This window comes from Oryctolagus cuniculus, chromosome 4 (assembly GCF_964237555.1).
Source record: "Oryctolagus cuniculus chromosome 4, mOryCun1.1, whole genome shotgun sequence".
Taxonomy (NCBI): domain Eukaryota; kingdom Metazoa; phylum Chordata; class Mammalia; order Lagomorpha; family Leporidae; genus Oryctolagus; species Oryctolagus cuniculus.
In genome coordinates, this window is record NC_091435.1 from 155,599,728 (window position 1) to 155,622,460 (window position 22,733).

At 42.2% G+C, this 22,733-nt stretch overlaps 2 protein-coding genes across 3 annotated transcripts in view; one reads left to right on the plus strand and one right to left on the minus strand.

The window, feature by feature from the left end:
- RAB5A (RAB5A, member RAS oncogene family) overlaps positions 1-1,761 on the plus strand; it is a 33,521-nt gene extending 31,760 nt beyond the window's left edge. For both annotated transcript variants that reach the window (XM_070072849.1, XM_002716204.5), the window contains one exon: positions 326-1,761. In XM_070072849.1, the coding sequence (XP_069928950.1) occupies positions 326-441 (116 nt within the window). In that variant the 3' untranslated portion in view covers positions 442-1,761. The remainder of the gene's footprint in view (positions 1-325) is intronic.
- PP2D1 (protein phosphatase 2C like domain containing 1) overlaps positions 719-22,733 on the minus strand; it is a 34,854-nt gene continuing 12,839 nt past the window's right edge. Inside the window, exon 3 of the mRNA XM_002716193.5 lies at positions 719-2,736. Coding sequence (XP_002716239.3) covers positions 1,952-2,736 — 785 coding nt within the window. The 3' untranslated portion in view covers positions 719-1,951. The remainder of the gene's footprint in view (positions 2,737-22,733) is intronic.

Sequence of the window (22,733 nt, forward strand, 5' to 3'; positions counted from 1 at the left end):
GAAAATGCGATATATATAATCTGTCATTCTGAGTGGTAATTAGATTATAAATAGAGGAAAAAGTGTGTTAGGGTAGTGGTGGTGATATTGAAATTTATTTATATCCTGATTTGTTCAAAAAATTGCCAGTCCAGAAAACATTTTTACATGAGCTTTATAAACAGTGGCTGGAGATAATCTTAAAGTATTAATGATTATGAAATGTTATAGCTTTTCTGACATTTACATGAATCTGTGTAAAAATTATATAGCTGTAGTCATGTTTAGGATCTGTGTTTTAATATGAATGTTCTAATTTTGTTTATTTTGAAAATTTATTTCATAGCTAAAAAGTTGCCAAAGAATGAACCACAGAATCCAGGAGGAAATTCTGCTAGAGGAAGAGGAGTAGACCTTACTGAACCTACACAACCAACCAGGAGTCAGTGTTGTAGTAACTAAACCTCCAGTTTGAACTAGCTGGAAAATTCTTCTGCTTCCTAAATGTAAATAACAGTGGAATTGGAGCATTTAACCGGCCCAGTATGACTTCCAAAAAGAAGAGACTTATGATAGAGTCAGGTTTCTAATACAGAATTATTTTAAGTGTTTTTGAACTTAATTTTTAATAACATGCATGTGTCCCTCTAATGTTTCAGCAATAGAAAGGGAAAGTGAGTACTGTGTGTACACTTGTTTCATTGGAAGGTTAAGGGTAATCATTTCTCATCACTAGAAATAGAGACCAATGACTATCTGGACCCTCAGTTAATGAGCCAGTTTCTCCAAACTAACACAGTAGTCATCTATGAAAAGGACTTGGAATTTATTTGGGCTTTTCAGAAAACGTTTTTAGTAGATTCTGAGCATATTTATGCTCAGATACAGTATTCAGACAAATAGCAACTTTTCTTGGTATCTGTACTTAAAGTACATGTGCACATTTTAATAAATCAACCACAAGAAAAACCTCCCGAGGATGGGGGAAGATGAGCATTAGTGACATCTAAATTATAGCCAGTCCTGTTATTTTTTAAATGGGTAAAAAATTCAAATGTAACCCCACCATATTTTAGGAATATGATAACTGATAAATGCAACTTAGTGAATAGTGTTCCCCTTCAGACATGTGAGCTCTTCAAAAAAAATATGTGAAACCAGGTATCTGTGATTTCTATTTGATCACTGCTGGCTATTACATAGGTCTTGTTTGGGGGCAAGGAGGGAGCCTTTGCTCCCTTTGAACATAATACAGTCAATGCACTAACAATTATGTACATTTAAACTTGATTATTTTAAATTTGATCTTCAGCTGTACTGTAAATAGGGTACTGCATTGTAGTCTCCGTATATGTTTATTACTTTTCTGTAATATTTAAGAGTTGCTTAAAGTATACAAAATGTACAGTTACTAAAACATCTAATTAACTTCTCTTCCCCCTTTGAAATGAAGGGGTTTCAGTTGTTCTTACATGGGAAGAACCATAATAAACAATATTCCTGTAATTTGTAACATAAGTATTGCAATGTTAGTAACAATCTTACAGCCTTGTTTTCCAAAGTTCATTTTATTTTGATCGGTTCAGTATATTGCACTAATTATTTTAGGTATTTTCATTATATGAAATCTACCATGTGTCAGATGATTTAATCTATTTAAGTGTTGAACTGCTAGCAGAACTTGTACATTACAGTAATTCATAATTAGTAAAGAAAACAGTTCACCAGTGTTTAGTTTTATATTGAGGTGCTCAGGTTGGAATAAAGTGGTATAAAAAGCAAGTAGTGGTTTTTTTCTTTTTCGATTTTAAAGTAGTGAACATATACAAATGATACTATATAACCTAAACTTTGTTTTTATATTTTCTTTACTGTGTCCTTAACAATTATTTGCATGGTATTAATGGAGTTTCCCAATATTTGGCTCATTGTCTGGCATTATATTTTGGTGCTCTGGATAATTGGAACTTCTTTATGTCAGAAACTGATCATGAATTCCATTGAGAAATATTACCATAACTGTAATGTTGTCTCTGGAACCAGCAGTTAAAGCAGCATTTACAAGTTTATGGCTAACATACTCAGCTGCACTTTCATAGAAACTCTTAGTGCATAATTCTTTTTCACTTGTTTTACCACCATCTGTACAGTCTTTCTCACTGCAAGGTTCATGATTAGTCATTTCAGGTGGAAATATTTGCTCATTTTCAGGGTTATAAAAATTTTCTGAATATTTTAAACCCAACAAATTACTTGAATTTGTAGTTGACATGTATTCTTTAGATTCAGACTTACACTTAAACAACACATTGATGTGACTTTCTGACTTATTGATGGTTGGTACACTGATTGGAAGAAGCAGAGACCTACTGGATGCTAGAGGTTTGTTTTGCTTGGTAGAATAGTATGTTTCTTTATATATCTGGAACGTTGTTATTGTCAGAGCAATGACTTCCTTTTTGTCCAGAACTTCCCAAAGTCCATTAGTAGCTAAGATAAGGAATTGACATAAGTCATCAATGGGGACTGAAGTAGTTTGAGGAGCTGGGATAACAAATTTTTTCAGTCTGAAATTTCCATGAAATCCAAGTCCTCGTGTGATTTCTGTTTCCCCTTCTAGGAGCCCGTATGGTTCATTTGAGCTAATTACTGCTCCATTCTGAAGTACTCTTCTTCTTTCATTTATGTTTCGCGTGGTATGTTCTTTGGTTAGACAAAAACCTTTCCCATTTCTGCATAAGACTACTTGCACATTACCTGAAAAAAGTTATTTAAAAAAAGAAGTTTTAGGGACCAGTGTTGTGACATAACCAGTAAAAAAAATTTTTTTTATCCCAAAGATTTTTTTTGCTTTTTTTTTTTAACAGGCAGAGTGGACCGTGAGAGAGAGAGACAGAGAGAAAGATCTTCCTTTTGCCGTTGGTTCACCCTCTAGTGGCCGCTGCGGCCGGCGCACCACGCTGATCCAAAGCCAGGAGCCAGGAGCTTCTCCTGGTCTCTCATGAGGTGCAGGGCCCAAGCACTTGGGCCATCCTCCACTGCCTTCCCAGGCCACAGCAGAGAGCTGGCCTGGAAGAGGGGCAACCGGGACAGAATCCGGCGCCCAGACCGGGACTAGAACCCGGTGTGCCGGCGCTGCAGGTGGAGGATTAGCCTATTGAGCCACGGCGCTGGCCTATCCCAAAGATTTAATGGATAGTAGACTGTTTAATAATTGTGTTTTTCAATGCTAAGAATGCAAGCCATGTAAAATACTTTTTAAATGTGTGGCATTGACAATACTACTGGACAATTCACCATAATGTAGATTTCAAACTAGGAGCAATTTATCCTTCATTAAGCAAATTTTAGATTCTAAAATACAAGAGTACTCCAGAAAGTTCACGAGAGAGAGAATTAAAAGATTAGTGCAAAAACTTTCCTGATGTGTTTTCCATGAACTTTTTGAAGATCCTTTGTATTGCATTTAATATTAAAATACAGCTAGTGAAGAATAATATCTAGGCACCAACGCCATGGCGTAGCGGGTAAAGCCGCCGCCTGCAGTGCTGGCATCCAAGATGGGCACCAGTTCAAGTCCTGGCTGCTCTATTTCTGATCCCGCGCTCTGCTATGGCTTGGAAAAGCAGTGGAGAAAGGCCCAAGTCCTTGGGCCCCTGCACCTGCGTGGGAGACCTGGAAGAAGCTCTTGGATCCTGGCTTCATCGTTGCAGCCAATTGGGGAGTGAACCAGCAGATATTCTCTCTGTCTCTCTGTCTGTCTCTCTCTCTCTCTCTCTCTCTCTCTCCCCCCTCCCCCCCTCCCTCTCCCTCTCCCTCTCTGTGTAACTCTTTTAAATAAATAAATCTTTTTTAAAAAAATCTAAGTCAAATTTTTATGAACTAGCTTCAGAATATTTTGGAGTCAAGAGATGAACTATATAACCAACAGCAGATTTAAATATTTTTTTCAATAAAAAACTGGTATTTTTAAAAACAGAATTTGAGAGTTTTGTTAATTGTTAGAAATTAAAACCTAAAGGTACTTAGGTCATGAGTGATGGAAAAATTAGTATGTCAGTTGTACTACATTCTTACGTGGATGGTTAAACAGAAGTCTATCCCTTGAAGAAAAAATGTGTATTACTAATGTGTTAAGTAGATAATATGCAGCCAGCATTAAACTCTGGTTAAAAATTGAATTCTTACAAGCTAGTTGTAGTTTGATCATAGTTCAGATGAACCTGTAATGTATGCTTCATCAAAATCTTAACATCTCAACAGGGACAGCTCTATTACTAGAACTTAACTGAAAAATGGTTTTAGGAACATAATTTTCAGTCATTTTTTTTATAGTCATGGCTGTATTACTAGAACTTTCTCTGGTTTAGAAGAATTTTTTAGTTAGGGAAAATGATTTTAGGAGCATAATTTTCAAGCGTCAATTTTTCTTGGTAAAAAGTCATGAATTATAAGAAGTTACTTAGATGGGGGTTAGTGATGTTTGGAGATTATCATTGAAAAATAAAATTCTTTGGGCAGTATGCCAGATTCACCTAAGAGGATAATCTGTTCTTTTTTTTAAACTTTTATTTAGTAAATATCAATTTCCAAAGTACAGTTTATGGATTACAATGGCTTCCCCCCCCACCCCCGTAATTTCACTCCCACCCGCACCCCTCCCTTCTCCCACTCCCTCTCCCATTCCATTCACATCAAAATTCATTTTTAATTATCTTTATATACAGAAGATCGATTTAGTATAAAGTAAAATTTCATCAGTTTGTGGAATATTATGGTTTTAAACATGGTTCTATACCTGAAGTTGGACGTTTGTTGCTTACGGAAGTGCAATTCTAAGCCTTCAATTTCTTTAGGTATAAGAATTTGGGCTTTTGACAAGAGCCTAGGGTGATTACTGATGTCATAAACAAGAGTCAATTTGTTAAGTCAACAACAGGAGTCACTGTGCACTTACTCCTCATGTAGGATCTTTGTCCTTAGTGTGCTGTACATTGAGATTTAATGCTATAACTAGTACTCAAACAGTATTTTTCACTTTATGTTTCTGTGTGGGAGCAAACTGTTGAAATCTTTACTTAATGTATGCTAAACTGATCTTCTGTATATAAAGAGAATCGAAAATGAATCTTGATGTGAATGGAAGGGGAGAGGGAGTGGATAAGGGGAGGGTTGCGGGCTGGAGGGACGTTATGGGGGGGAAGCCATTGTAATCCATATTCTGTACTTTGGAAATTCATATTCATTAAATAAAAGTTAAAAAAAAAAGAATTTGGGCTTAGAAGGCTGAGGTTTGTGCAGTTAATATGATTGGACAGAAAGACTAAGTGGGTGAAGCATTGCTGTCAGATGGAGATGAAATCTTGGCTTCCTTACATAATGCAATTATTAATATCTGAGCAACCAGATTGTTGAAAAATTTATTGGAAACTTGAAAACTAATTGATAGTTCCTAAAACTTCATGACCTCTCTTACTTGTTCTGTAGTTTATTAATATTTTGTATTGTCTTTACTGCTGGCCACATTTCTACAGAAGGTAAATTAGTAAAGTAATTCCTAACTTTTGCTGGATTATAAATTACTACTATATCACCAAAATCTCATAGAGTGGTATATCTAACCTGCCATCTGGGTAATTGAAGTGTTCTATATATTAAGAGGACATAGCTACAGAAACTATTAGATAAAACAAGGAAATTGGGGCCAGCACTGTGGCATAGCGGGTAAAGCCACTGCCTGCACTGCCGGCATCCCATATGGGTGCCGGTTCGAGTCCCAGCTGCTCCACTCCCAATCCAGTTCTCTGCTCTGGGAAAGCAGTAGAGGATGGCCCAAGAGAGGAGGCAGTACAAAATAACAGGTAAGATCTTTTACCCATCGTTGCCCCACTGAGACAGCTATTTGAACAGCTATTCATGCACCAGTTTGCCTTTACAAAACTGGGGAAGACAGCTGAGACACCATAGTGTTTGGTTTTAATGAAATACAAGATGATTAAGGCAAGAAAGAGTTGACTGCAACACCCCTCCCCCAATTCCAAGAAGCACAGCATGGAGAAGGCTGCTGCTCCCTTGGGGGAAACAAAATTAAATCCAGCTCTAAGTGCCAAGTCAGCTACCTGCATGCTAGCCTCAAGCTGCGTTAGCCAGATGACCCAAAAAAAAAAAAAAAACCTACTCCCAAGCTCTAACAACACAGGAAAGAAACTTCCTGGCGAGTAGGGCAAGAAAGGGGGCACAGGACTACAACAGGAGAGCAGAGACAGAACAGCACAGCAGCCTTGAGACCTGGCCCAACTGGGAGTCCTGGGCCAGGACAGGCAGCGGCTGTCAGTAGCTCTGCCATCTCAGCCCTGTGAATCCAAGGTGATCCAGCCCACCTTCCCACGGCTCTGAAGACACTCAGGGGCCCTCTCCATGCACCTTTTACTCTGGGAGGCACCAGGTGGGCCCACATGTACCATCACCACTAGGAAGCAAGCGGTTAGTGCATTCCTTGACCAAACATGGAGCTCTGTCCACCTTCTGTGGCCCTAAAAACCAGTTGAACGGTCTGCTCTCAGAAGCTGGGCCCACTGAGGATCAACCCTGCGCACGCTCAGCCCCCAGAAGCAGCTGGGCAGGCATCCTGAGTAGATTAGCCCCTGAATGCCCTGTGACATGACCTAGATAGCCCTCAGGCACTGAGACACTGCACATCAATATTGGGCACACTACAGTGCACCCACCTGGGCCCACAACACAAACCATGCACTCAAATGACTCGTGGAAGAAAATTGACAGACATGTTCTACAATGGCACTGCATCCCCAGAGTTCCCAGTGATCCTATCCGATCTGGAAGACCTGAATCCCAACTCGCTGCAATTCCCTAAGGCCTAGGCCATTAAGACACCTGCAGGCACTGCTACCATTGATTACATCTGAAACAACTACTTGCATACTACAAAAAAGTGCTCAGAACCAAAGTCAACAACAGCATATCCAGCCAACATATTAGTACACTTGAGTTGCAGAAAACCCTTTTTCTGCAAAAGCCATCCTACAAAGTTGATAGAAACAAATGGCCCACCAGGTGCACAAAAATCAATGTATAGGAGGACAAGGCGTTTTAAAATAGGTACCCTGTACCTCCAAAGAAACAATAAATCTAGCAACAATCTATAAAAATAGAAAGCAATTAATTGCCTGACATCTCAAAATAATGATTTTAATGGAATTCACTGCGATGAAGTCGATCACAATGTAATTAGGAAGACAATTCATGAATGAGCAATTTAGCAAGATACAGAAATGTGGGGCTGGTGCTGTAGCTTAGTAGGTACAGTCCCTGTAATGCCAACATACCAATGGGCACTGCTTTATGTCCTGGCTGCTCCCCTTCTGATCCAGCTCCCTGCTAATGGCCTGAGAAAGGCAGCAGAGGATGGCTTAAGGGCTTAGGCCCCTGCCACCTGCATTGGAGGCCTGGATGGAGCTCCTGGCTCCTGGCTTTGGCCTAGCTCAGCCCTGGCCGTTGCAGCCATTTGGGGAGTGAATCAGCGAACTGAAGATCTTTCTCTTTCTGTGTCTTCCCGACCTCTCTCTCTAACTCATTCAAATAAATAAATAAATATTAAAAAAAAATCAGAAGTTTTTGAGCTAAAGAATTCAAAAAAATGGAATTTAAAAAATATACTTGAGGGCCGACGCCATGGCTCACTTGGTTAATCCTCTGCCTGCAGCACCGGCATCCCATATGGGCACTGGGTTTTAGTCCCGGTTGCTCCTCTTCCAGTCCAGCTCCTGGGAGCTGGGAAGGCAGTGGAGGATGGCCCATTGCTGGGGCACCTGCACCCGCATTGGAGACCAGGAAGAAGTACCTGGCTCCTGGCTTCTGATCGGCGTAGTTCTGGCCGTAGCGGCCATTGTGGGGTGAACCAAAGGAAGAAAGACCTTTCTCTCTGTCTTTCTCACTAACTCTGTCAAATAATAATAATAAAATATATATACATATATGTATACTTGAGAGCCTTAGTAGAAAAACTGAACAGTTAAAGATTTTCCCAGGTTAAAGAAAGTGTTTTTTTTTTCTTTAAAAATAATCCAATCATATGCAAACAAAAGTGAGAGTTACATGACACTATTAAACATTTGCATTATGATTATTTCAGAAGAGGGGAAAAACCATAGAAAGTATATTCAATCAAATGATTGCTGAAAACTTGGGGAGAAATACGAATATCCAAATCCAGGAAGTTCAAAGGACATTTAAAATATTCAACTAAAACTGTCAAGAAAATTTCTAAAAACAACAAAAGAAAGGCATCAAGTCATTTATATAGGGAACACTTGTTAAATTAATGACACAACATTTTTTTTAAAGATTTATTTCTTTTATTGAAAGTCAGACTTACAGAGAGGCAGAGGCAGAGAGAGGTCTTCCATCCACTGGTTCACTCCCCAAATGGCTGCAACAGCCTGAGCTGAGCTGATTCAAAGCCAGGAGCTAGGAGCTTCTTTCAGGTCTTCCCATGCGGAAGAAGGGGACTTGGGCCATCTTATACTGCTTTCCCAGGCCATAGCAGAGAGCTGGATCAGAAGTGGAGCAGCCAGGACTTGAACCGGCGCCCATATGGGATGCTGGCACTGCAGGCAGCAGCTTTACCCACTATACCACAGCGCCAGCCCCGACAAGACTTCTTGACAAAACCTTACAGACCAAGAAAGAATGGGGTGAAATATTCAACATTCTAAAGGAAAAATTGCTTGGTCCAGCATAGTGGCTCAGCAGGTTAAGCCACCTCCTGTGGTACTGGTATCCTGTATTAGAGTTTACTCCAGGCTGCTCCATTTCTGATCCAGCTCCCTGCTAATGCACCTGGGAAAGCAACAGAAGATGGCCCCAAATACTTGGGGCCCTGTTGCCTACATAGGAGTTCCAAGCTCCTGGCTTCATCCTGGAGCAGCTCTGGCTGTTGCAACCGTTTGAGGAGTGAACAAGTCATTGGGAGCTCTCTGACTGTCCCTCGCTGTCACTCTGCCTTTCAAGTAAATCTTTAAAAAATTTTTTTTAAAAATTGATAGCCAAGAATACTATACTTCGCAAAGCTGTTCTTCAGAAGTGAGGGAAGAATAAAGATATTCCTTTTTTTTTTTTTTTTTTTTTTTTGGACAGGCAGAGTTAGACAGTGAGAGAGAGAGAGGGAGAGACAGAGAGAAAGGTCTTCCTTCCGTTGGTTTACCCCCCAAATGGCTGCTACGGCCGGCACGCTGCGCCGATCCAAAGCCAGGAGCCAGGTGCTTCCTCCTGGTCTCCCATGGGGTACAGGGCCCAAGCACTTGGGCCATCCTCCACTGCCTTCCCTGGTCACAGCAGAGAGCTGGAGTGGAAGAGGAGCAACCGGGACAGAATCCGGCGCCCCGAGCAAGACTAGAACTCGGGGTAGAATAAAGATAGTCCATAACAAAAGTTGAAGGAATTGATCACCAGACCAGACCACAAGAAACACTTCAGGGAATCCTTAGAAATATGTTGATAACTACCATTATGAAGACAAAGAGAAGTACAAATTCCTTTAGTAAAGGAAATACACAAGAGAAGGAGAAGAAAAATCTATTGGTTCATAGTTTATTTTTATGTTATTTCTAGATTTTATAGTCTAAATAATAATTACACCTATGTCAATTAGGGCTATACTTCTGACTCTTTTCTGAAAATTACATTTAGTTTTGATACTAGGTTTATGAGTTGGAAAGCATTTGATCCTCTGTTTTCTGAAAGAATATCTTATTGTGCTATTATTTTTCTCTAAAAATTTTAAATGGAGAGTATCCTACATTTTAATTTTTATTTTATTTATTTTATTTTAAAGGCAGGGAGCCCGGGAGGGCACTCCCATTCAGTCTCCCAAGTGCCTGCAACAATCTGGCTGGGCCAGGACAAAGACAGGAACCAGGCACTCAGTCTGTGTCTCCCAGGTGAGTGGCAGCAGCCCAGCTACCTGAGCCATTACCAGCTCTCTCCTAGGGTGCACACTAGCAGGAAACTGGAATCAGATCTGGAGCTGGGACTTGAACACAAGCATGCAAATATTGGATTTAGGTATCCCACGGGGTGTCTTAACTTCTAAGTCAAATGCCCACCCCATATTTTGTCTTTAAATGTTTATTAGAATTCATCAGTGAAGCCAGCGCTGCAGCTCACTAGGCTAATCCTCCGCCTTGCGGCGCCGGCACACAGGGTTCTAGTCCCGGTCGGGGCGCTGGATTCTGTCCCGGTTGCCCCTCTTCCAGGCCAGCTCTCTGCTGTGGCCAGGGAGTGCAGTGGAGGATGGCCCAAGTACTTGGGCCCTGCACCCCATGGGAGACCAGAAGTACCTGGCTCCTGCCTTCGGATCAGCGCGATGCGCCAGCCTCAGCGCGCCGGCCGTGGCGGCCATTGGAGGGTGAACCAACGGCAAAGGAAGACCTTTCTCTCTGGCTCTCTCTCTCACTGTCCACTCTGCCTGTCAAAAAAAGAATTCATCAGTGAAACTAGGTCTTTAATAATTGCTAAGAAAATATCTTTTAAATGAATCTAATTTATTAAACAATATTGGGCTATTAAAGGGAAAAAAATCAACAGAAGACCTATATTACAAATGCAAAGGAAAGTTTTCAGGCAAAAGGAAGATGATACCAAATAGATCTACCAAATCTATACAAAAAAAAAAGAATACCATGAATGTGGTATGGGTGCATATATCTTTTTCTTATAGAAATCTGCCAAAGATAATTGTTGAAAGAAATGGCAATGATAGAAAATATTTGTTATATATAAAATATGTATATATGCATACATTATAGCACTAAAATAAACTTATTTTTCTATTCCATTTTTCCATGAACTTTTTAAAGTTCCCTCATATAAAAATCTGTAATCAAATAACATAAAGTCTGGGAAGGAATAAATTAAGGTATAATATTGTATAGATTTTATTCTTTATGTAAAGTGATATGGTATCACTTTTATATAGACTGAAAGAAGAAAGATATACAATATAATTTCCAAAGGAACCACTAAATAACACAATTAAGAGTAATAGCTAATAACTGAAATGAGCTAGATTGAATTCATGCAAAAATAATTATAAAGATCATCAAAAAAGAGAGAATCAAACAACACATCAAATATATAGGGAAAAATCCCTAAATGATAAATCTGTATCCAGCCATGCCAACAATTACATTACATATGACTGGATTAGGCATCCAATTAAAAGGCAGAGACTGTCAGAGGAGATCAAAAAGCAAGACCCAAATATATGCTAATTACAATAAGTGTATTTTTAATATGAAGACAAAAATATCTTAAATTTAAAGGAATGAGAAATGATATAACCGTGGTCAGGAGCTATAGTCACTAGGGGAGTGACACTGTAGCACAGCAGGTTAAGCCACTGCTTGTGTTGCTGACATTCTATGTGCACATCAACCTAGAATCTGATATCCAGCAGACCTATCCTTTGTTAACAGTGTTATGTATTGTATAGAAGGAGAGAGAGAGATCTCATCCTCTGATTCATTCTGAAATGCCTGCAGCAATTGTGGCTGAGCCAGGCTGAGCTCAGAATTCAATCTGGGTCTCCCACATGGGTCACAGAGCCATCAACGACTGCCACCCAGAGTACACATTAGCAGGAAGTACCTGAACCAAGAGCTCCAATCCGAGATGTGGGTATCCAGAGTCATGTCTTATCAACTGCACCAAATGTCTGTGTTTTTTTTTTTTAATTTTTTTGAGATTATTTTTTTATTTGAAAGACAGTGATGGAGAGGGAGGGTGGGAGAGGGAGAGAAAGAGAGATCCTCCACCCCCTGGTGCTTTTGCTAAATACCTGCAACAGCCAGGACTGGGCCAGGCCAAAGCCAGGAGCTAGGAGCTCCAGCCACAACTCCCATGTAGGTGGCAGGAACTCATAGGCAACAGCAAGAAGCTGGATCAGAAACACAGAGTACTCTAGGCATTCTGATAAGGAATACAAATATCCCAAGGGATGATTGAAAATGCTGTGCTAGAAGACTTGGCCCACCCCTACTCTTTTAAAACAAAAGTGTTTATTTGTTCATTATTTATTTGAAAGGCAGAGAGACAGAGACAAACAAATAAATAAATCTTCTTCTGCTGATTGATTCACCAAATGCCTGCAACAACCAGGGCTGAGCCAGGTTCAGAAGCCCAAAGCTCATCTCGGCCTTTCATAGGAGTGGTAGGGACCCAGCTTGTTTGGGCATCACCTGCTGTTACATCTTGGTGTGGGGGGGCGGTGCATTAGCAAGAGTGCTGGAGTTGGAAGTGGACTCGAACCCAGGCACTCTGATAAGGGATGCAGGTGTGTCAAGCAGTATCTTAGCCACTGCACCATCACCCCCCAAAATTGTACTTTTAAAAAATGAGTAAGGCATTGACAAATAAAAAAAATGAGAGAATTAATCACTAGCATATGTGGCATTCAAGAAAAAGTGAAAGGAAATTATTTAGGCTAAAATGAAAACACAAGACAGCAGCTCAAATCTAGAGAAGGAATGGTAACTATAAAGAGAATATCAAACACACTAAACATGTATTTTGTTTTAAATTTTTTTCCTTTAATTCAGAAGGAAACTCTGTGAATAATAGTTATAAAACTGTTGGGGCCAGCACTGTGGCATAGTGGGTAAAGCCGCCACCTGCAGTGCCAGCATCCCATATGGGCGCCGGTTCAAGTCCTGGCTGCTCCACTTCTGATCCAGCTCTCTACTATGGACTGGGAAAGCAGTGGAAGATGGCTCAACTCCTTGGGCCCCTGCACCCAGGTAGGAGGAGACCTGGAAGAAGCTCCTAGCTCCTGGCTTTGGATCAGCTCAGCTCTGGCTGTTGCAGTCATTTGAAGAGTGAACAAGTGGAATGGAAGACCTCTCTCTCCCTCTCTCTCTCTCTCTCTCTGGCTCTACCTCTCTCTGTAACTCTGTTTTTCAAATAAATAAAATAAAATCTTTTTAAAAAACTGTTTATAGGCTTGCAATGTATAAAGGAGTAATTTGTATGAAAAAGGTACAAGGGGTGGGGTGGGGTGGAGGGCATACAGAATAGAGCTATACCAGAGCAAAAATGTTGTATACTATTGAAATTAAGTTGGCATTAACCTAAGGCAAATTTTTTTAAGTAGTTAACTTTAATCCCTAGGACAATTACCAGGAAAATAAATTTTTTAAATTTAATTAAAGAAACAAAAATGAAAACAGTATACCAGAAAATATGTATTTAACACAAAAGAAGGCAGTAATGAAAAAGTAGAGGATCAAAAAATAGATAGGGGCCGGCGCTATGGTGTAGAGGGTAAAGCCACTGCCTGCAGTGCTGGCATCCCATACGGGTGCTGGTTCGAGTCCTGGCTGCTCCGCTTCAGATCCAGCTCTCTGCTATGGCCTGGGAAAGCAGCAGAAGATGGCCCAAGTCCTTGGACCCTGCACCCATGTGAGAGACCCAGAAGCTCTGGGCTCCTGGCTTTAGATCCAAATACGTAAGACAAATAGAAAACAGGAAAATGAAAGATATAAATGCCACCCTATAAATACATTTTTTCTTTTAGATTTATTTTATTTATTTTAAAGGCACAGTTACAGAAAATGAGAGAGGCAGAGACAGAGAGGGAGATCTTTCATCCACTGGCTCACTCCCCAAATGGCCATAATGGCCAGAGCTGGGCCAGACTGAAGTCAGGAGCCAGAGGCTTCTTCCAGGTGTCCCACATGGGTACAGGAGCCCAAGGAGTTGAGCCATCTTCCACTGCTTTCCTAGATGCATTAGCAAGGAGCTGGATTGGAAGTGTAGCATCTGGTGTTGGCACCCATTTGGGATGCTGGTATCAAAAGTGGAAGCTTTAGCTAATCTGCCTCAATGCTGACCCCAGTAATTACTTTAAATATAAGTGGATTTCAAAGTCCAAGGTTTGCAGAATGGAGACAAAAAAAAAAAAAAAAAAAAAAAAAAAAAAAAAACTGGTAACAGGCCAAATAATGGTCCTTAAGATATCAAGTTTGTTACCCTATTGGTAAATACTTCAAAGAAGTGATTAATAAGCCTAAATTGTACCCACTGGATTGTCCAGGTAGGTCCTAAATACAATCAGAAGAGAGATTTTGCTACAGACACAGAAAACGAAGATGAAATGAGACTACAAAAGTAGAGATTGCTGTTATGTTGCCACAGTCAGGAAAAGCTGTCAGCCCACACAAGCTGTGAGAAGCAAGGAATATATTCTCCAGTGGGTCCTCTGGAAGAAACACTCCCTTGTTCACATCGTGGTTCAGTCTATAAATACAATTTTGGACTTCTCAAACTGTGAGAGAATAAATTTCTGTTGTTGAAGTCACCAAATTTATTTAATTTCCTAACAGTCACAGGAAGCTAACACAAGCTAGTCTCAACTAAATGCTATTTTTTTTAAGATCTTATTTATTCGAGAGGTGGAGTTACAGACAGTGAGAGGAGAGGCAGAGAGAGGTCTTCCATCTGCTGGTTCACTCCCCAAATGGCCACAATGGCCAGAGCTCTGCCAATCTAAAGCCCAGAGTCTGGAGTCTCTTCCAGGTCTCCTACACAGGTGCAGGGCCCAAGGAGTTGGGCCATCTTCTGCTGTTTTCCTAGGCCATAGTAGAGAGATGGATAGGAAGAGCAGCAGCCAGGACTAGAAATGGCACCCATATGGGATGCCAGCGCTGCAGACAGAGGCTTAGCCCATTATGCCACAGTGCCGGCCCCTCAGCTATATGCTATTAAATAGACACTGTGGGTTCAAAGACATAACTGAGTTGAAATAATTAGTAAAAAGATGAAAACATATATACTACTCCAACAGTAAGCAAAGAAGAGCTGGAACAAATTGACTTATATCATAACTTTAATATAGAAATTATTGCAAATGACAGAAGAACATTTACAGCAAAGAAAAGATCAAATCTATCAACAAGACATAATTATAAAAACATACACCTAAGCACAGAATCCCAAAATGCAAGAAGCAAAAATGGACAGAATGGCAACAGAAATAGTAATCCATTTGTAATAGTAGTTGACATCATCAACATTCTGTATTCAATAATGGATAGAACAGCTAAGAAAAAGATCAACAAGGAACTAGAAAACATGAATACTGTAAAGCAACAGTTACTAACAGACATCACTAAACAGTCCTTGTAAACAACAGCATAATACAAAGGTAGCTCAAAATTTGTAGAAAAAATGAATTAAAGATAATGAGTGAGGGGGCCAGCACTGTGGCACAGTGAGTAAAGCTGCCACCTGTGGCATCAGCATCCCATATGGACGCCAGATCATGCCCCGGCTGCTCCGATTCTAATCCAGTTTCCTGCTGATGTACATAAGAAAGCAGTGGGGGTGGCCCTAATGCTTGGGCCCCTGCACCCATGTGAGAGACCCAGAAGAAGCTGCTGCTTCTGGCTTCTGACTAGCCCAGCCTTGGCTGTTGTGGCCATTTGGCGAATGAACTAGCAGATGAAAGATCTCTATGTAATTCTGCCTTTCAATAAAATAAACCTTGGGGCCAGCGCTGTGGTGCAGCGGCTTGACGCCTGGCCTGAAGCGCCTTATTAGGCACCAGTTTGAGGCCCGGCTGCTCCACTTCCAATCCAGTTGAGCCAACGGAGGAGTGAACCATCAGATGGAGGATGTCTCTCTCTCTCTGCCTCTCCTCTCTCTGTGTAGCTCTGACTTGCAAATAGGTAAATAAATCTTTAAAATAAACCTTAAAAAATTATAAAGACAATGAATGGAACTGAGAAGACAGCTGAGCAACAGGCTCCAGTGAGCACTTCCCCACAGAGAGACCAATGTAACGAGGAATACACACTCATTGTCACTTTCACCACCAAAGCCAGGTGCGAGGCCACAGTGCCTTGTCTTATTAAAACTGTAAGAAAAGTCTCCTTGAAGAAAACAAAGGGGCTGGGATTGTGGCACAGCAGGTAAAGCTGCCACCTGTAACACCAGCATTCCATGCACCTGGGAAAGCAGCAGAAGACAGCCCAAGTAGTTGGGCCTCTGCCACCTCCATGGGAAACCGGGTGGAGTTCCTGGCTCTTGGTTTGGACCTGGACCCCTCTTAGCCATTGCAGCCATTTGCAGAGTGAACCAGCAGATGGAAGCTTAGTCTTTCTCTTTTTTTTTTTTTTTTCTCTCTCTCCCCCAACCCCGTCTCTCTTTCAATTAAATAACATGAATATTTATAAAAAATTAAATTTAAATTAAAAAAAAGAAAACAAGAAGGAAACAGCTGCATCTGTCACATCTCCCCAAACTCCATGGTGTGTGGCAGGCAAGATGCCTCCTGCTTGGGAGAGGGAGGAGACTGAAACCCAGCATAAGGCTCACTGAGAAAAAATTCATTTGGACTCAGCCTCTCTGCCCTGGCTTCCCCCACTCACCTGTGGGGTGATAATTTGAAGCTTCCACAGCCAGGCACGTACAGAAAGTGAAACTCCAGCTGTGCAGAAAAGCCCAAAGAGGAAGCTTAGGACAAAACCTCTGAGCTCAGAGCCTGGCCTGCTGGGTCAAGCCCCGGCCCCTGATACAGTCCAAAGGCCTTAGCTGCTGGCCAGTGGTCACAGACTGAATCCAGACTTGTCCAGTATCAGGCAGAGGCCTGCACTCCAGGAGGTCAGGCACATTTTGGCACAGGTCACCATGCCAGTCTCTGGTGGGCATGTGGACGCTTCCTGGCCTTTGTCAGGACCTCTAAATGTGGGACCCAGGTGTGACCAGCATGGTGCCAATCTGGGAGACCCAACCTGGGCAGAAACCTGGCAACACAGGGCTGTGCTGTGGGACACAGTGCTGGGCAGATCTTAGTGGTTTCCAATATATGGGGGCAACTATTTGGGTTTCTGGACCAGACCCAGTAGTATCAGGTGGAGACCTGAGCTCACTGAGAAATCGTGCTTTGATATTTATCACCACCAGCCTCTTCTTGCAGGTCTGGTGTGCACTCCCAGTATTGCACAGGGATTGATGTGTGTAAGATCCAGGTATGAGCCATGCAGAGCCTGCCTGAGATGAGGAGCTACCTATGTCACTTCTCCTGCAACCCTGGACAAATGGCAAAGAATCAGAAGGCTTCTTTAGGACTTGGTGCCAGGTAGATAGAACTCAGCAAAGAATAGATCCTAAAGGTCCCTGTCCCCAGGCTAGCAACTGCAGATGGGGCATCTAAATCTGCCTCTGTGCCCAGCAGAGTTCCATGGTCCTGGAGAGCAGAGTTTTGTTTCTCTGTTTGTCTAAAGATGTACTCATTTATCTGAAAGTCAGAGCTACAGAGAAAGTGAGAGACACACACAGAGTCTTCCGTCCACTGGTTTACTTGCCAGATGGCAGCAACAGCCAGAGCTGGGCCAAGCAGAAACCAGGAACCAGGAGTTTCTTCCAGATCTCCCAGGTAGGTAGCAGGGGCTCTAGCACTGAGACCATCTTCCACTATTTTTCCTCGGCCATCAGCAGAGAGCTAGATAAGAAGTGGAGCTGCCAGGACATGAATCAGCGCCTGTATGGGATGCTGTCATTGCAGGTGGTGACTACCTGCTGAGACATAATGTTGGCCCAGATGAGCAGTTTTACACACCAACCAACATCACCAGTTGCCAGTAGGTGTGGCATCGGGTGGTGAGCCCTCTTCAGCAGCAGACAGACCATAGCAGAGTAAGCTTTGGTCTTGGTGGGCTAAGGGTTCTGGATACAATCTAGCATTGTGGAATTCATGGACACAGGGCAAGAAGTCTAAGCCTACCACATACCAAGGGAAAGGACGGACTTCCCCTTTTCAGACACTTCCTCAGTTCATCAGCTGCAGATTTGAACAAATCTCTGTTGGGGAAGTGTTCTAAGACTGAGTCTGTAAAAACATCCACAGCAACCTGCAACACCCATAACACAGGGTGCTGCCTCGCCCTAAAATATCCATAGGCTCAGAGGAAGTAGAGTGCTTAGAATTTCTAGAAAAACATCCGCGAACAAATCCAGATTGCTCTAATAACTAGTGCTTCAATGCACAGGTGACATCGTATACAAACTGGCATCAAGAACTTCCAGGGAAGAGCCGGTGCTGTGACACAGCAGGTAAAGCTGCCACGTGCGATGCCAGCATCCCATGTGAGCAGCGGCTTGTGTACCGCTTGCTCCACTTCTGATCCAGCTCCCTGTTGATGGTCTGGGAAAAACAGTAGATGATTGCCCAGGTGTTTGGGCCCCTGCCATCCCCATGGGAGACCTGGATGAAGTTCTTGGCTCTTGGCTTCAGCCTGGCTCAGCCTGGGCCATTTTGGCCATCTGGAGAGTGAACCAGCAGATGGAACAGCTCTCTCTCTCTATCTTTCCCTCTCTCTGTAACTCTGACTTTCAAATAAGTAAGTAAATAAATAAATATCTTTTTTAAAATGCCAAAAAACTTCCAGGGAACTGTGACCTCACCCACAGAGCAAAATCAGGTGCCAGAAACCAACCATCTAAGAATTGAAATTTCCAAATGCTTGGATGCAGATTTTTTTTTTTTTTTGACAGGTAGAGTTATAGACGTTGAGAGAAAGAGAAAGACAGACAGAGAGAAAGGTCTTCCTTCCGTTGGTTCACCTCACAAATGCCACTATGGGCAGCGTAGCGCCAATCTGAAGCCAGGAGCCAGGTGCTTCCTCCTGGTCTCCCATGCAGGTGCAGGGGCCCAAGGACTTGGGCCATCTTTTACTGCTTTCCCAGACTACAGCAGAGAGCTGGATTGGAAGAGGAGCAGCCGGGACAGAATCCGGCGCCCCAACTGGAACTAGAACCTGGGGTACCGGCGCCGCAGGCGGAGGATTAGCCTAGTGAGCCGTGGCACCAGCCCCAGATTTCAAGATTTTAAGGCAACTCAACAAAATCCAAGAGAACATGGAGAAGCAATTCAATATTCTGAGAGAGAGATTTGAAAAAGGAATGTAATCAAACAAAACCAAGGAAAAACTCATCCACTGAGAGGTAAAATTAAAAATGTAAAATTAGGGACTGGCATTGTGGTGCAGTGAGTTAAGCTACCACCTACAACACTGGTATCCCATGTAAGCACTGGTTCAAGTCCAAGCTGCTTCACTTCCAGTCCAGCTCACTGCTAATGCACCTAGGACAACAGTAGAAAATGGACCAAGTATTTGAGCCCCTGCCACATATGTGGGAGACTGGGATGAAGCTCCTGGCTCCTGGCTTCTACCTGGCCCAGTCTTGGCCGTTGTGACCATTTGTTGAGTCAACCGATGAAAAGATTTCCTCTCTCTCTCTCTCTCTCTCTTTACCCTCCTCCTCCTTCTTATCCTCCTCTCTCTGTAGTGGTGCCTTTCAAATAAATAAATAAATCTTTTCTGAAAAATGAAATCAAAAACTGATTACATCAGTAGCAGGCTAGATCAAATAGAAAAAAAAAACATTGGTGAGTTCAAAAGCAGTCTATTTCAAAATACACAGTTGAAACAGAAAAAAAAAAAAAAACAAGTGAAATGAAAAAGCTTACAGGAAATGTGGGATAACATGAAGAGAGTAAATATTTGAGTTCTTAGGATTCAAGGACTTGAGAATGCCAAAGGGGTAGAAAACATATTCAAAGAGATATTTACAGAAAACTTCCCAAACCTAGAGAAAGATCCATGTACAAGAAGGTCAAAAGTCACCGGTCAAATTCAACTCAACTAAGTCTACCCCAAGACTCCAAGGCTGAAGATAAAGAGAGGCAAAGAAGCAGATAACACATAAAGGGATCCCTGTTTTTCTTGACTGCAGACTCAGAACAAACTTCACAGGCCAGGAGATGGTGGAATGAGACTCTTAAAGTACAAAAGGGAAAAAACTGCCAGCCAATTCTACCGTGCTGCGAAGCTATCTTTCAGAAATGAGGGGGAGATGAAGACATTTTCAGACAAACAAAAACTGAGAAAATTTATACTTATTGTTTCTGTATTATAAGAAATGCTAAAGAGAGTTCTTCAAAATGAAAGAAAATGACACTGAGAAGAAGAAAGTATCAGAAGATAGAAGACTAACTATACAATCGAATTCAGAATGCTCTGCTGTGATAAACATGGGGTGTAAACCATTTAAATCTTTACTAAAAAGGCTAAAAAATCCATAGTCACTGCATGAAAATGCTAACAATTTTGCAAGAAAAATGTACATCAAAAATTCAAAATGCAGGCCAGCGCCATGGCTCAATAGGCTAATCCTCCACCTGCGGCGCCGGCACACTGGGTTCTAGTCCTGGTCAGGGCGCCGGATTCTGTCCCAGTTGCCCCTCTTCCAGTCTAGCTCTCTGCTGTGGCCCAGGAGTGCAGTGGAGGATGGCCCAAGTGCTTGGGCCCTGCACCCCATGGGAAACCAGGAGAAGCACCTGTCTCCTGGTTTTGGATCAGCATGATGTGCCGGCTGCAGCGCACCGGCCGTGGCGGCCATTGGAGGGTGAACCAACGGCAAAGGAAGACCTTTCTCTCTGACTCTCTCTCTCTCACTGTCCACCCTGCCTGTCCAAAAAAAAAAAAAAAAAAAATCAAAATGTGGAGAGGAATGGAGAACAAATACAGAGGTTTTTTTTTTTTTTTTTTCAAAAAAAACATGTATTTATATTTGTATTTTAAAGAGTTACAGAAAAGAAAATCAGAGGCAGACAAAGAGAGAGATCTTCCATTCACTGCACACTCCTCAAAGACCTAAAAGACAAAGGCTGGGCCAGGCCGAAGCCAGGAGCCAAGGCCTTCATTTGGGCCTCCCATGTGGGTGCAGGGACCCAAGGACTTGGGCCATCTTCCATTGCTTTCTCAGGCACATTAGCAGGAAGGTAGAACAGAAGTGGAGCAGCCAGGACTGGAACCTGCTCCATATGCAGTGCTGGCACTGCAGGTGGTGGCTTTCCCTACTGTGCCACAGCTTTGGTCCCTAGAGTTCCTAGTTGGGGTGTCCTTTTTTTAATATGTAAACATTTATTTGCTCATTAGGAAAGATACAGTCCCATAATGCAGAGGACCTCACACGCAAAGGACTTTCCATGTTAACACACATTATTAGGTGGCCACAGACTAGAGTTCCACTTGGTCTCAGGCTGCTCTCCTCCCCATTTCTAGAACTAAGGTCCATGCCCTCTATGGACAGGTCATCTCTTCCTTTTTTGTTTGTCTCTTTTCCTATCTTTATAACCAACATTAAGTTGTGATCATTTCAAGACAGCTTGTTATAACCAAGAAATATTTTTTGTAAGCTCCCAAGTAACCACAAGCAATTACCTATAACAGACTCACAAAAAATAATAAGCAAGGAATAAAAGCACACTACTAATGACACTTAACCACAAATGTAACGAGCAAGAGAGGGAGAAAGCAAGAACTATAATAATAAAAATACAAAACAAGTATCAAAATGACAGTACCAAGACCTTACCTTAAATGTCAATGGGCTAAATCATCCAATTAAATGACACAGATTGGCCAAATGTGTTAAAAAAAAAAAGAGTCGGGCCGGCGCCGTGGCTCAATAGGCTAATCCTCCACCTTGCGGCGCCGGCACACCGGGTTCTAGTCCCGGTCAGGGCGCCAGATTCTGTCCCGGTTGCCCCTCTTCCAGGCCAGCTCTCTGCTATGGCCAGGGAGTGCAGTGGAGGATGGCCCAGGTGCTTGGGCCCTGCACCCCATGGGAGACCAGGAAAAGCACCTGGATCCTGGCTCCTGCCATCGGATCAGCGCGGTGCGCCGGCTGCAGCGGTGGCCATTGGAGGGTGAACCAACGGCAAAGGAAGACCTTTCTCTCTGTCTCTCTCTCTCTCACTGTCCACTCTGCCTGTCCAAAAAAAAAAAAAAAAAAAAAAAAAAAAGAGTCAACTATATACTGCTTGAAAGAAACTCACTTCCCCTCTCAGGACACATGTAGACTAAAAGTGAAAGGATGGTGCAAGACACTCTGTGTACATGGAACCCAGAGCAAAGCAAGAATAATCTTCTATCAGATGAAATAAGCTTCAAGTCCAAAGCAGTGAAAAGAGACCAAGGAAGTCTACTGTGATGACAAAGAGCTTAAACTAGTGAGAGGAAATAATACCTATAAATACAGAAGCACTCAATATTGGACACCCAAATATATAAAGCAAATAAATAGTAATAGACCTAAGGTAGAGATGGACTTCAATAAAATAATAGTAGGGGACTTTAACAATCCACATTCAGAAATGAGCACATCACATAGACAGAAAACCAATGAATGGCAGAGTTAAATTGAGCCCTTATAGAGGGCATTATGGCACAGTGGGTTAGGCCACCACTTGCAACATTTGTATCTCATACTGCAGTGTTGGTTCAAATCCTGGCTACTCTGCTTCCTGCTAATGTACCCTGGGAGGCAGCAGATGATGCCTCAAGTGCTTGAACCCCTAACACCAATTGAGTGAAAACTACATGGAGTTCCTGGCTCCTGGTTTTGACCTAGCCCAGCTGTGGCTGTTACAGGCATTTGTGGAATAACAAGTGGATGGATGATCTCTCTCTCTCTCTCTCTCTCTCTCATGTGTGTTTGTCTTTGTGTCCTCCCTCTCTCTGTCTCTCTCTCTCTCTCACACACACACACTGCCTTTCAAGTAGATGAAGATAAGCAGATTTAAACATTTGCATTCTCAATTAATTGGACCTAATAGACATCTGCATTAGTTTCCATCCAAAGGCGATACTCACATTCTTCTCAGTAACACA